At 43.2% G+C, this 15,507-nt stretch overlaps 1 protein-coding gene across 3 annotated transcripts in view; it reads right to left on the bottom strand.

The window, feature by feature from the left end:
• Nucleotides 1–3,325: 3,325 nt before the first annotated feature.
• FMNL2 (formin like 2) overlaps nucleotides 3,326–15,507 on the bottom strand; it is a gene marked incomplete at both ends in the record, with an annotated part of 311,376 nt that continues 299,194 nt past the window's right edge. For 2 of the 3 annotated variants that reach the window (XM_079710431.1, XM_079710433.1), the window contains 5 exons: nucleotides 3,326–3,435; nucleotides 8,939–9,062; nucleotides 9,768–9,866; nucleotides 12,167–12,268; nucleotides 13,411–13,574. In XM_079710431.1, coding sequence (XP_079566557.1) covers nucleotides 3,326–3,435; nucleotides 8,939–9,062; nucleotides 9,768–9,866; nucleotides 12,167–12,268; nucleotides 13,411–13,574 — 599 coding nt within the window. Of the gene's footprint in view, nucleotides 3,436–5,349; nucleotides 5,397–8,938; nucleotides 9,063–9,767; nucleotides 9,867–12,166; nucleotides 12,269–13,410; nucleotides 13,575–15,507 lie in introns of all 3 variants that reach the window. The other variant, XM_079710432.1, reaches the window with a different exon arrangement.

The raw sequence follows: 15,507 nt of genomic DNA, 5'->3' as shown, positions 1-15,507 counted from the left end.
TTAGTCACAAAGACTGGGAGAGGGAAACAAATGGGCTTAACTCTGAGTTATTAGGAAATATCTTTTAAAATGGGTGCTGGGAATTCCCTGACTGTCCAGTGGTTAGGACTCCATGCTTTTCACTGCAGGGGGCCTGGGTTCATAAAACAATATCTGGTTGGGGAACTAAGATCCCACAAGCCACACAACACAACCAAAGAAAAAAAAAAACCGGGGGTGCTGCTGATAAAAGATGTCCAAACCCAACCATATCCACTTCGTTTGACCTTCCTGTAGTTTGGGTTTGAAACATTCTGAATTTGTAGCATATTAAGTATCTTACTTCCTTTACCATGAGGCACTTCTCCTGGTACAAAAAACAATGTTTGCAGTCTTACTAACTGCAAAATTTAACTTTTTTCCCTTATAAAAATAAAGCTTCAACTATAAGTCTACCTTGGGGATATCACAATAAAGCAAATCACTCAAAATGTTTGGTTTTCTTGTGCATAAGAGTTATGTTTACACTGTACTGTAGTCTATAGTCCATTACATGTACAATAGCATTATGTCTAAAAAACAATTACATGCCTTAATTAAGGAATAATTTATTGCTTAAAAACGCTAACCATCATCTGATAACATAGGGTTGCCACAAACCTTCAATTTATTAAAACAAAAATGCGAACGCTGTAAAACAAGGCATGCCTGTACATTGTGTAACTGTGGAAAGAGCACTGAATTGGGAACAAAGACCTAAATGCAACAATAATTCCTTAAAAGACTGATTTACGCCCCTCTAAATAAGTTGTTTTTAACCACTTGGACTGTTTCCTAAAATAAATTACAAATTTCTTTGCTTCCCTAAAAAAAATACTAAATGAATATACTAAGGAGAATATACTAAACTTTTCTGATAACTTGGAGTTATTACAGATACCAGTATGTGTGTGCAGTGGATCACACGGCTTGTATTTACCTTGCCAACCAATGTGGTCAGATGCTTGGTACTTCCGTGCAGTCCACGTGTAGCCTGTGTATATGCAACATCCTCATTACAACAAATGTGGAGAGACGCAATATCTCACCAAAAAAGAGTGCTATTTCTCTGGAAGTAATAAATTCATAACTAGGTTTTTGGAGATACTAAATCTCAACACTAAAATACTCAATACTATCAAATAAAATCTATTTGGTTCCTACGTTCCATACAGCAAGTGATCCAGAGTTTGTAGAGGGAGGGGTTTTTCTTAAAACTTACCAAGTATATTTAGGTTATGAATTCAAGCAGCAAGACATACCTGTTTGTTTCTAGAAGATAAGAGTGTACATAAAACCCCCTAAAATATAACATTGAAAGACTGCAGCATATTACAGGATAGTAGTGTAAATAGTTTATTTGCTCATATGCCATGAAAAGACCAGAAAAGTAACATGAACTGCTTTTATAAAACATTTCTAATATTGCTAAGAAGCAGGCCCATTAACAAACAGAAAAGAGCATGCCAACATTACTGTCTATTTGTAGATTAATAAATAGGCAGTTATTTTAACATATGTTCATCAGTATTGAGCTTTGGAAAATAGCTGCTTTGTGGTGAAGGACCACCTATTTGTGTTATATCTTATGGTCAAATTGCTTTTTTCATCAAAATGAATGTTGAGTCAGACAAAATCTTGGCATGTTCTTTTTTAACGTACACATTATGAAAATGTGCTAGCAGGTGGCAGTTTAAACTTTCTGTAAATATGCTAAAGTGAAAATGTAGTAACTGATCCCTAAACTGTCCTTGTAGTTAAATATATATTAAAAAAAAAACCCTATAAGTTAAAATAACATTCAGATTGTATAGCATAGGCTGATGCATTTTTAAACAATATTTACAATATTACCCCAGAGGCTTAGGTGGGAATTAAAGAGAAGTGTAAAAACCATAAAAAACTGCACCAATCTTATAGCAAAATATCTGTACATTTAAAAAGAGATATATAACTACACATTATCCAAGGAAAATGGGACCTTCACCAGAGTTCACATAAGCACAACAAAATAAGAAATTCAGTGGTTAAATACTATACAATAAACTTTACAATTAATATATTGATGTCATGTACCAAAAGGTAAGCCAGAAGCAGAATGTATATTATGAAAAGTACAAATTAGCTTCAGTCCAGTTTTTGACTTTGGAATGGATCAAGTGCCCTGCCAGAGAGGAAGGAAAAATAGCAGTGGCTTTGTTGGCCATTTAGTCCCATTACATATCACTTAAACTTAATCCTGATGTATTTCAGAAATTTAATTGTAATCCCCCATAATGTAATCTTGGAAATGCAAGAATTTTTAGCTTTGATATACGATGCCAAATACATCTTCTCCAGTCTACAAAAAGAAGGGGGGTGGGGGGGAAACAACCCTGCCGATTGTCAGGATAATAAGGCCAGGATTCTAACACTACTCTGCTAGCAGAAGTAATCTTAAATGCTTGTTGATAGAGCTAGTGAACCTCTCCCTGGCTAGCAAGGCACTGATTTCTATTCTCAGGATTGACCCAAAATGGTCCTCAGAAATCCTAATACTGATTACTGAGATGTTAGTTTTAGTGCTAATTAATTAACATTTGCATTATTTTTTAAAAGCTGCCTCTAGCTGAAGAACACAGTACTGCAAATAAAGTCTTATACAACATCTGTGTGCCATCATATCATCGCATTCATACCAATGAATGTCTCTCACAGGGCATCGTACCCCAGCACAGAAGCAGAATGTGAAACGAGTTGACTGATTCTGTGCCACTGCAATAACATCATGTTTGTACTTTGCTGGGGCTTGGTTATGGACAGAAGGAGTTTATCGTGTGACTTTTTCCTTCTTCCACGTTGCAAGCCCTTAAAAATACCAAGTTGATGGGTATGGCTGAAACACAAAATTAACTCCTTAAAAGACATCTCAGCAAAGGAAGCCCACAGCAGATGCATCCATGTTATTTACAACTTATCAGGAAACCAGGGTGGGCCATCATGGGAGAATCACAATGGCAGGTAATGAATGTAATATGAATTTTACATTTTGGTTAAAAATTGAATAACACACTGGTGTAAAAAGATACCTAATCAAATCAAATCCTATTGCTTTGATTAATCTGAGCAGGTACTTCCACTTTTAGGCACTTGTTAACAAAGGTTGAAAGGAGAGCCCATCATTTTAAAATTCCTATGTGTTTGCTAAATCTGAGCCCTTAGAATATTTTCATCTATGTTCAAGGCTGCAGTTAAATGATAGCACATAAAGTTCACATGGTCAGTTTCATTCACACACACCCTCTATTCATACAGGCAGGTCTCAGGTTCACATGGTTATTTCGGCACCATTAACAGAACGCAAGTTCTGATCATCAAAGCGCCGCCTGACACTTCTCCTCACCGCATCGGCTCGTCTGTATGGTTGGTTTCTAAGATCTGTGAAGAGGAGAGCACCAATAAGAGAAGTGCAACCTTTAATATCATGTTTCTAAGCAAGACAAAGGCCAGCTGGCAGCCAATCAAAGCAGCTTGTGTAGAAGAGTCAGCTAATGGGCCCTTCAAACTCATTGAGAATCTGAGCCAAAAACATGTACTTTGCTCTCAGTATTTACAGTCAAACAAAACAGCATGTAATACTGGTGTGATTCTGGGCTCTTTTAGAAAACTATATGAGAGACTGCTTCTGTCACTGGCCAGAGAGTCTAGCTGAAGTCTTACTTTGAAATGTTTCTTCCGTTGGAAATAGCTATTGCTTAGTAGTTATTTTTCTTTCCGGAAACCTGAATACCAACAACAACTGCAATGAATTTTAAACTGCAAAACTAATGAAACAGACTGCCCTGTCTTATCTGAAATTTTTATCAAGGAAGGAACTTATGCTTAGTTTGCAGACACAGCTTCTATTATTTTTATTCCATTAAAATTAGCTGAAGTCAGATTTTTATTTTGCGAATTAGAAACATAATACTCAACCACTGAATAAAAGTAATCACTAAATCAAAATAACACTCCATTCCTGAACATTCTTTGCTGCCACCCAAGATTTTTTGTTTTTCATTAGAGGGGCAAGGTGGTATGGGCCCTCCAGATTCTCCAATTTGTACTGCCAATGAACAGCAGGATGCCTAACTGACGACAACAAAATGCCTTGTTGAATGAATGAATCAACCACTGCACATCATTTCAAGCAGGCATTGTTCTAGAGGGATGAAGTGAGATGGACAGGATGAATTTTAGTATACGTAAGCACTCTTAGTGTGAAAGCATGCTTTCTTGATGAATAAGGCAGGTAGCCTAGCCAGCAGGTAGCCTCCATTTAATGGAGTCAGGACATGGTGAAAAGAAAAATAAAGCAGGCTTCATACTTTTCCCCCTTGTTTTGTTTAATTAGTTTGTATTTCCCTTTCATTAACTTAGTATTGTTGATCTCTGTTTAGAAACAGTCTTACCTTTAGAAAGGGAAACACAAATAACAGAATTAAAACAGATTTAATCTTTTTAATCCCTTCACCTACTCAGATTGAAAATGGATGGGCCATACCTGGTCCACAGAATATTTGGCCCCCGACTTAAATTTTTAAATACGGTTTCCTGCTATTTAAATTGGTGATTAACATAAAAGCCAAGGTTTCTGGCTTCACTTGGAAAACTGGAGGATCTTGCAATACTGGGCCCAAGTTCTAACATGGCAAAAACAAGCCAGAGCTAAGTGAGTGCTCAGTTAGGCACAGTCCCCACCAGCTCCTGACTCATTGGAATCTTGTGACTCTGCCCTACTCCTAAATTCAAGCCAGGAATAGTTTTGCATGCCCTAATCCTCTCGAGCCTTTGCTTCCTTGCCCAGAGTGGTAAATAGAGGTCAGAATTCCATTTCTGGCTAGGGATATGCAGGGACCTGCAGTTCTGTGGTTCCTGAGTCCTCTGAGCAATTAGTTCTAAGAACCGTAATCCTTCTTCAAAGACTACAGATCACATTCCCTGGCCAGGACTTACTCTCAATTTCTTCAGATCAAAATGGGGTTAACTGAATAACTTGAAGGCCAAGAAGGGGTAAAGGGAAGGACAGCCTAGCACCCAAAGCAAGTATAATCATCAGCAAATACCCGTGCCCAAGCCATCACACTTGAGAACATGGAAGCAGACCAAAAAGTCCAAGAGAAAGGCTCAGCCTCACATCATTGGAATGTGAGGTACAAAGACTTCTCCCTGGTCAGACTCTCACCAGTATTACCCTCAGCCATAGATTGAAATCATTGATCTGCATACAGAGAGAGGAGGAAGCTAAGTAAAAAGTGATGCTTGCCAGCTCTGTGTATCCTCCACCACCGGTGTGCTAGAAGAAATCCTTACCCTCGAGTGAACATTTGGAAATTTAGTGATATTATTCTTCTTTAAAGCTAAACAGAAAAAAACAAAAACACAAAATGATGGTTAAGTAAAAATGGGATGAAAATGGAAAGCAATTCAACTTAGTGAATAACATTCCCGGGCATGTTAGCCAACAGAAGAAGAAAACAGGAGGCCATACTACAAGAGGTGTTAGAGAACACAAGGGAAGGGTGAGCATGTCTTCCCACCCAGCTCTCTGACCACCCAGATCCAAGCTGCTTTGAAGTTTGGCTCCAGAACAATAGTTCAGCAGCAAAACTGACAATAAACCGTAGCCAAGTAGATGACAGTTTCTAGCCTTGTTAATAAGTACTGGTGGGATAAGTACACTATAGAACAGGCAGCAACACACCACATCCTTTGATATCTTCAGAGACAGAGGAACATACATAACAAGTGCAATTCATAGAAGAGTTAACACCACAGAATAAACATGAAGCCAGTTCCATGTCAATCTCAGCATGGGAGTCAAACAATGGCTGTTTCACATACTCCAGTTAGAGTGTGTGCTTCCCTTGTTGCTATTCTAATCAACTGGGCACTACAGAGAAGTCTGTTCCTTATTTAACCATCAAGAACTAAGCCCAGGCAGTTACTTCTTGGGAAAGTTATTATTTCTGGTGCCCCCATCTTGACCAAAGAAGCAGATCCAGATATGATCTCATCACAGAAGAAATGCTCGGGGTTTGACATGGAACAGAGCCACCAGTGAAGAAGCATGAATGAGATAAGACAGTGGGAGCTCCTAAGCCTTTGTTCTCATTTCTTGCTTTGCAGCCTTGCTCCAACATGGAATTGTTGATAGCTGAAATTTGGGCATGACACTCGGAAAAGAGGTGAGTATAAAGCTATAGATTGCCTATATCAGCTTATACAGGCTTCTAGGTCAAAAGAGCTCCCTGAGTTTAGCTTGTACCATGAGCTCCATCACACTGTGGATGATGGCTACAGACTATATAAGACAGTTAAGAGAGACCCAGTTTAAAGCTGTGTGTAGTTCACAGCTCCTTCTGCAAATCATTTTGCAACTTTAGAGCACCTTGTATTCCTGAGAATTTGTATAGCAGCTCATTTTACTATCAAAGCATGCTGAGTACAAAAAGGCTGGTTTAATATCTGTAAATCTATTCAAACACACTAAGTGCTCAATAAATGTTAGGTACAGTAATTACTGTTATTAATGACTGTCATTTTGTGTTCAAAGATATTAGCCCCAAAATCTTAAAAGCAACCTAGTTGGTCCCAATCCTGACTCTCAAAGAAGTGTTCTACTCATCGTTTTCTGAAAATTTCTATAAGTAATTGTATTAATTCAACTCACAAACACCATCACAGCCATGTGGATTCATAGATGTATTGAAAGTGCTAGTGAGTAAGCAGTTATGACTGAAATGCAAAACCATGCAGTGTGAAGACAACATAAAATACAACATGATGGAGATGGCAATTCCATGCTAGGATGTTGGGTGGCCCTGACACACAAACAGAGGGTCATTAGGGGTCAAAAAATCTGTAGCAACCTTTTAAGAGCATCAGGTGAGAAAGAGTAACAGTTTAGTAATGGTATTCCTCAGTGAGAACAGGTTCGCAGAAAAATCGAGAGCCACGCTTGGCGGTGCGAGCAGTAAAGGGCACAGTCTTCAGCACTGCATCGAAAACGACAGCCAAACAAGACAAACAGAAGAGAGTAAGAAGCCAAGGTCTACTGCATTAGTACACAGTTAGTGCTTTGTTAATCATACCTGGGGTAAGGGTGGCAGAGATGAGCAGGAAGGGTGTAAGGCAATATATACCCAAGTGAGCTCATAAAGCCTAGAAGAGCTACTCAGTCTTTACTCAGTCGGGGGTAGAACATGGAAAATAGTCCAAGGAGAAAAAAAAATTTGCTCCATAGACAGATATTCATTTACCTCCTATGGCATATCAGGTCAGACAAATAGAAACTGTACATTTCACAAGCCAGGTGTCGCTAAGCTGGAGAACAGACTGATGAAAATGGCACTCTAAGTTCTTAATGTGCCATGGCTGGAAGCTCCTCTACCTACAAGTCAATCTTACTGTGGCCCTGAGGCTAAACGGTGCTACCCAAGGAGATCTGTTCCTGCTCTTGCTCATAGCAGAGCTGCTCCCTCAATGTGGGAGAGGCAAGGAGAGAGGCTAAACAAGGAAGCTTTATCTGGGAGCCATCTGCAAGCCACTGCAGGATGAACACAGATACGGGCAGGCACAAATGTACAGAACACGTGTGCACCCTATGTAGAGACCCATCCCACTGCTTACACGGGTTTACTCTGGGCAAGGAACTCTTTATTGACTTCCGTTTTAGTGATTTATTCACGTATTTTATTTCCTTGGGTCTGAGCTGATGAAAGAAATCTGATTTGGGCAGTTTGGGATCCCTATTTCCAATGCTGACTAAGCTATTAACAAGAAATGAGAAGTTAAAAGGCTAAGAGTTATATTTTTTAAAAATTAGGACAATTGAGGAAATGTGGATAATGACTAGCTATTTGATATTAAGGAACTCTTAGTTTTGGAGGTGTGTGATAATGGTCTTGTAGGTACGCTTGTTTGCTTCATTAAAGAGTCCTTATCTTTTGAAGATATATGTGGGAATATTTCCAGATGAAATTGTATGTCTTGGATTTGCTTCAAAATAATTCCAGAGGTTAGGGGGTGGGGAGTAGGTAGAAGCAGACGTGTAACAAGATTGGCCATGAGTTGAAAACTATTCATGGGTGAAGGGTACGTGGGAATTCATCCTACTAATCTCTATACTTTTGCGTAACATTTCCTACAAGAGAAGTTTTAAGTATCTTGGAAGCTGATAAACAGTATTCCTATGCAACAAACATGAAAGGAAAGTCACTTGTAGCCACTGCCCCAAATTATTGCCCTGATCTTTAAGAGGGAATGCAGAAACTCGGAAGAAGTGGTTCAAGCAGAAAGCATTAGGCTACAACTTAATCAGACAAGAACCAATCTGGGTTAGGCACCATTCCTAGCTGAGAGAATGACCATCCCCCAACCCCGGGCTTCTGGCCTGTTGGTCTATCTGCATGAAAGCACCAGCTCCTGATTTCCTAATACCTTCACTTACTTTGAGTGCATAAAAAGGCTTTTAAAGAGCATGTTGGAAAAACATGTGTTGACTGTGCTTAGTACAGTATGGGTCCTGTCCATAGTAGTTATTAATCAGGCAGGTGGGTAGGAGTGGTCATGAGGGAGAAAATGGAGCGTGGTGACAAATCTAAGACAATGGAACATCATTAGAAAAAGAAGCCCTGGTGAAATCTACAGGGTTCCAATGATATTGAGAAACAGAGATTTTTTCAGAGAGAGTGTTGGGGTTCTTTGACAGGCAGTATACAGGCTACTATAAATATACTTCAAATACTAGCATGGAGTTTCTCTGTAGTTCTGGATCTGAATAAAATCAACCGAAGAACTTGTAAACCCTGGACAAAATTGGTAGCATAATCTGTAAATGGCCCAGTAACGGTGAGGCCAGTGGGATCTCCATGGGCCACAATGAGAAAATAGCCTTTACCTGTGATAATATCTTCAATGGCACCGTCTTTTCCTTCATATACGTGTCTATTATCTTTAACTTGTCGCCTTCTTAATTCCGCAATTAATTCTTGCTGCTGCCTCTTTGATTTGTGGGAAGGAGACTGAGAAGAAAAAAGAATGGCAGAGATTAGTGGGACCAGCACCCCCTGGAGGTTTGAGAAAATCCAAAATGTGTCTGAGCATTTTGTTACTAACAAGCAGCCTCAGTCCGAAACACAAACAGCACCATCCCAAACATTCTGCTCAGCAGAGGATAACTCAGAAAGCTTCTAGGAAGGAAAGCTTTTGCACTAAAGAACGCACAAAACTGGCAGCAATGGGAAGGCTGGACACTATGGCAACAAGAGGCAGCTAGTAATAACCAGTGACTTGTTAACCTTTGGTCCAGAGGATCATAAGGAAGAATTCTTCGACCTGCCAGCCTTCGTGGTCTTCACCTACGTTGTTTCCCTCCAAAGAATGCTCCCTCCCATTCCCAGAGAAGCCCTCCCACTATCAAGGCCAGCATCAATGGCAATCCCGTGAAGCCTTCCTGTCCCGGGACACTAAGCCATCCAATCATCAGGTTACCCGGGATGGCCTCTCTGTGTATCCAACTGAGATTTAAATTCCCGATCTCTATAAACTTGGAAATGCCACACAAACATGCTCTTAGCCCCATTCCAGTGACTGCTGAACAAAATAATGAATGAACAAGTGTCCATCTGCCAAGTTTCCAAGGCCTAGAAGGAAGCGGAAGGCATCCTGTGCAAATCTGGCTTTCTGGCCTCTTGACGGCTCCATCTCAGGAGCCTGGCACACCTCACCTTTGGGTCCTGCTGCTCGAGCAGAGCTTCCTGCTCCAGGAGTTTCTCCATCAGCGCTTGTTCCTGCTTTTTCCTCAGCTCGTTTTCCTCTTCTGCTTGCTGGGTAAAATCAGAAGTGGCAGAAGATTATGTCAGTGAAAATGCCAGCAGTCAAGATTTTTAGAAGCCATTCTTAGAGAATCCTTGGTTAGCCAGGAATTAGAGTTAAGGGAAGGTTTGGAAGATCTACACTATATGCCTGATTCGAGGTTTTGCTGTCGGTCTATATCACATCTCTTCATAACCTAGTAGTTGAGATTCACCCCTTCCAGAGAATTCCTTTCCTAATGGTTCTCTCCCCACTCAGGCTGCTTCTTAGCCTCCATACTATATATATCGGGGTACCTCCCCTTTTGGCAGCTCTGCTCAGTGATTTTCATGTGAGATTGTTTTTCTTACAGAATCTTTCCCCCTCCCTACAGCTTCTCTGAAAGGAGGGTCTCAGATTCCTCTCCTCTTGCCCATTGTTAGGGGAAAACCTCCGTTCCCTTGCCTCTTGTTTCCTCAGGAGCTTCACTGAGTTGACACTCTTGGGCTTTCTCCCCACAGCTCACTCATTTCCAAGGGAGGCAGTGACAAGTGTGATGAATTAGGGACAAGAAATCCAACAGGCCGACCTCAGCTCAGCCCCGCGGGGCATCCCCTCTTTTGAAGCCAGCCTCCTTAAAGCAACTTCCAATAGTCTAGCTGTGCACTGGTAAGTCATCTAACTCAGGGCCGCAGGGTAAGCTCACAGAGACACACCCTGTCCTCCAATCCAGCCTTTTCAGTAATAAAGTTTACATTTTCATCTCTGTTGCTTTTGCCTCGTTTCATTTTGGTTCAAACTTAGGATGGGAAATGACAGATGACATCCTAAAACCCTAGCATCTGCCCATCAAATCCCTGCGTCAGTGTCAGGCTGGGCAGTTATTCACTATGTAACGTATTAGGGCAAATAGAACATCCTGCCACGTCCCTGCCTGATAAGCGCCTCACACAGCCAGCGAACAGGACACCGGGGAGAAATGATAACGTGGAAGGAGCACCTGATGGGCTCTGACCTGTCACACCCCACAGACCAGCTTCTCTTTTTCCTCGGCTCTATGCACGACCCCGCTGAAGGGCCAGACTTGGAGACCAAACGGGCACTTCCCAGCTTGTATTATACAATTTAAAAACAGCATATATTTTCTTTTGAGACCTTGGACTTACAATTTTTTTTAGTGAAGAAGCATGGTCCCAGCTCATACCAAGAGCTACCTTGAGTCATCTCAGTAGCACATCAGGGGACCCCAGAGCACCACAGCCAGCAGCCCTGGTGACCAGTGCTTCTCATTGCTCACGGCCCCCAGGCTCTCGCACATGGACTTGGTGCTGTATTTGTGTTCATCCACGCTGCCAGGGACACTTCCTTTCTGCTTGTGATATCACTGCTACACTAAGCCATGCTGAGAGAAGATGGCTAAATGTCGTAACCTTGTGAGTTTCAGTAAAAGGCCCAAGGATGGTTCTCCAATGCCATCAGGAGATGGTGAAGTGACCCACTGTTTCCAATCACGTTTCTCAAAGATGTCCACAGCCCTGCCGCATCCCTCCCCACTCCACAATCACACTCCTCCTTCCCAGACCAACATTACCCAGCTTATACATAGACAAGCCTGGAGAATACAGATCACAATGTCTCCTAAGAGCACTGAAATCCCCTCACGCCTCGCCCTCCTTGTCTTCCTTTCTCAAGGGACAAATTCTTCTGACACAGATCTTTCTGGGTCACATGCTTTTTCAAGACCACGGTCCCGGATTATGTCATAGAGGGCCTCCCATTTAAGGGAAGGGCCATTATGGGTCCAGATGAAGAAACAGGGATTAACTGTCCTTCCTAGACCCATCTTTTGGTCCACACTAGAGAAATGTTGGTCCAGAGGCCCAGGGGCCTGGTCAGAGCTACGACACAAGCAGGCTCTCCCTGACCTCAGTGACAGTGCCGCTGCCACAGGCCAGGGCTCACTCCTTCTACCCTTTACCCACTCAACAACTCCACGGGAGGCCTGGGTTTCTCAGTCCTTCAACCTGCCTGCGAGGGTCAACAGTCAACGGGGCAGCAGTGGTCCTGGATCTCACTTTCCCACAGGCAGCCAAGAGCTTTTGTTTGGGGGCTGAGTCCCAAGCTGGCCGGGTAGAGACAGGGAGCATGACGGGCTGAGGGCCGCAGGAGCAGGGCCAGAGACCGCCGTCTCGTCCTCACCGCCCACATCTGCTGCCCGAAGGCACAGGGGAGGTCTCTGCGGAGCCACCGAGACCCAGACACAGCTCGAGGAGGGCACCCACTCGAGAAGTAATGCCAGGGAAGGCTTGAAAGAAACCAGGCTCCTGCTTACCTTATAGGCTTTCACAAACCGGACAAAGACGGGAAAGAAGACAGAGGGGGGTGTCGTCTTGGGGTTTTCTCCAAAATACTTCACCACATCGTCGAAGGCATCCTGTGAAGAAGCGAATTTCTCTTGAATGTCATTTTTCCAGCATTTGAACTCGGCACGCTGGGAAAAGAGCTGCAGCGTCTCCCACAGGTCTCTGGCCTCCATCCTCCCTCACCTCCCACAATTCTCTACAGCCTGTGCTTCCTCCCAACACCCAAAGGCAACCAGAAGAATGTAACACTGCTACACTGGGACCTCCTGCCACTTCTACACACACACACACACACGAATGAGGAACTACTCCTTTCAAGAGCATCCTAAAGCCATGGGAAGACTCCTTAAAGCCAACCAGATTAGAAGGGACCTTAGAAGTTTGCTCAGACTCTAGATCCCAGCTCACTGCTTCAACGCTCCTTACCATAGCCACTCACTCACTCAAGTCTCTGCTTGAACCTTCCCGGGACACAAGGAAGCCAGCCTCACAAGGGAACCATCCCACCATGTCTGCTTCCTGAGTTCCCACAACCCTCTGCCTTCCCTGCTTGTGTACAGTCCATTCTGGCTGCTTCTCAGGTGTGTAAACCTGACCCCCCAGTGTGGTATAAGATTTCAAGGTCAAGGCCTCCTGGAACCCAACACACTGGGGAACACTGCTGTGCTGAGCACAGGCCTACCACACGTTGCTTGAAGTGAACACAGGACCCATGATAAAGGGAGCCTAGGAGTGGAAGGGGAGGGGGTGGGGAGGGCCTCTAGAGAAAAGAGTGAAGACCTCAAATTAGAAGAGACAATGAGAGCACAGGGGCATCTCCAGGTACAAAATGCAGAAAGATCCCCATCCCCCTTAATAACAGCTACATAAGAAATCTACCCTATGGGGCTTCCCTGGTGGTGCAGTGGTTGAGAGTCTGCCTGCCAATGCAGGGGATGCGGGTTCGTGCCCCGGTCCGGGAAGATCCCACATGTCACGGAGCGGCTGGGCCCATGAGCCGTGGCCGCTGAGCCTGCACTTCCGGAGCCTGTGCTCCACAACGGGAGAGGCCACAGCAGTGAGAGGCCCGCGTACCGCAAAAAAAAAAAAAAAAGGAATCTACCCTCAGCAGACAGAGGACAATCCCCCCCCAACCAGAGCCAGGGCCAGCACCCCAGGTGGCTTTAACAGATCCAATCCCTTCTTCATGGGTGTTGAGGGCACAGACACTCACCTGTGCAATCTTGGCATCATCCTGCAGCTTCTTCAGCTTTCCCTCATTGTTAAGGATGAACTCCTTCAGCAGCATGTTGTGGTCATGCATGGTGTACTCCCTCTTGGTCAAGTCCATGCCCCTCTGCAACTCCTTGACGTCCAGTAAAACATTTTCAAGGGAGACTGAAGTAGAGAAAGCAATGTCCCCGTGACTTCAGCCAGGAAAGTCAAAGCCACAGTGAGTCTGGCTGATAAGCCAAGTTCTCAGTGGGTTTCTAGGGTTACGCAAGGCCCTTAGATCTAGTCTCTGGACTTCAGTGCAGAGATCCTTTAATAGGAATAATTTACTAAGTGCTCACCATCAAGCACTGCATTAAATCCTTTACATGCACTAATTCAGTTGCACCACTAGCCCATATTGCCAAAGAGGAAAAGCAACACAAAGAGGTTACGTGGGCTGCCCTAGGTGACACAGCTAGGAAGTGGCAGAGATGGAGTTTGGATAACCAGCACGGATCCCAAATCCTGTGCTTGTTCCCAACTATTCCATTTCTCTTACTGGAGATGATAACCTATTGGTTGCCCTGTAGGGTTAGAGGTTCCTTAACTGACAGGCCCAAGAGCTTATCCTCTACCTGACTCTTTGAACTCCTCTGCATTTCTGTGGCTCTCCAGCAGGGGGTAGCATTTTACCTATTGAATTTTTAGCTGTACTGTCCACAGGGACCCAAAGCAACTCTGACCAGCTTCTTTTTGCTAAACAACCCTTCCGTGCGTCAGAAGGGGTTATTAGCACAAACCTTTCCATCTGCAGTGTGACCACCCTCCCAGAGTGGATTCACTTCTGCAGCCTCCTGCAGGAGGTCTGGGCGCCACCTCTGGCTCCCCACTGCCTGACGCAGCTCTGCACATGGATGGATTACGGAACAATGTAGCATGCTTTTCCCTCGCTAGACCCACACTGTTATTCATCTTTGACTCCTCAGTGCTTAGGCCTATGCCAAGTACAAAGCAGGAACTCAGAAAGGTTCACTGGGTAAAGGAAGCAGTGAGTAAATAAATGAGTGAAGGGATAAGGAATCCATGTCAGCACACCTGGGCCCCAGAGTGAGAATACAGAAAACAAGTCAGCCAGAGAGCACCTCAATCTCCCCATTTTCCTCCACTGACTTTTCTGAAATGACACTTTAGGGGAATCTCATTCGGGCCAAACAAAATGTGCTATAGGAAAAAATTTTTAACTTTTTTTCTTAATTAGAATGGTGATGCTAAAGAACCCCTCATTTAGACAAAGGGAAACTTGAAAGGAGGAAAACCACTCTACCAGAAGAGAAATCCTGGTAACTGCCTAAGTAAGCCCCGAGCCCTCAGTAGGTCTGGCACGGCCTGCACTGCACAGTCCTCTGTAGTCAAAATATCATTTCCTCCTGCCTCTCAGCCTCCTCTAGGGCTTCAGCAGCGTCTATCCCAGTAACAGGGCATCATCTCATTCATTAATTCACTCATTCATTTGTTCCCAACCATCAATTTGCCAGGAGCTAAGGAAATTATAAAGATAAATAAAATGATTATACCCATACATGAACAGGTTGCAGTGGACATGCAAAATGTTGTGATAAAATTTATTAAATCTTGTATGAGAGGCTTGTATGGAATACTCTTGAGTAAGAACACAGAAGCAGCAGCCATTTACTCTGAGGAAGTCAGAGAAAGTCTTGCCCTCAGAGGTTCAATTTGCTAAGTCTGGGGTAGGTCTCAGGAATACAAATGTACAATAAACACTTTGGCTGCTTAAGATCATAATTTGAGAATCACGGCATGTATCCAACTCCGAGGTCAATCTGCATCTTGTTCCTTTTTCTAGGCTAATGTTCTTTTGAGAGTATGTGGTACACTGGACAACATACCATATGAGAAGATTATCTGAGTTCAAGTTCTGTTTCTATCATTTTCTACCCATGTGACCTTGGGCAAGGCATTTAGTCTATAAAAATGTCAGTTTTTTCATCTGTAACAGTACAGCCCAACTATCTCAGAGCAGCCGATGATTTAAATGAGAAAATGCACAACTGTCATAGCGAAGTAACAACCAAGAAGTACTGATAATTTAACTTGT

The sequence above is a fragment of the Hyperoodon ampullatus genome (assembly GCF_949752795.1).
Source record: "Hyperoodon ampullatus genome assembly, chromosome: 8".
Lineage (NCBI taxonomy): Eukaryota > Metazoa > Chordata > Mammalia > Artiodactyla > Ziphiidae > Hyperoodon > Hyperoodon ampullatus.
The sequence above is the reverse complement of the archived record's forward strand: the minus strand, read 5'-3'. Positions and strand labels throughout refer to the sequence as shown.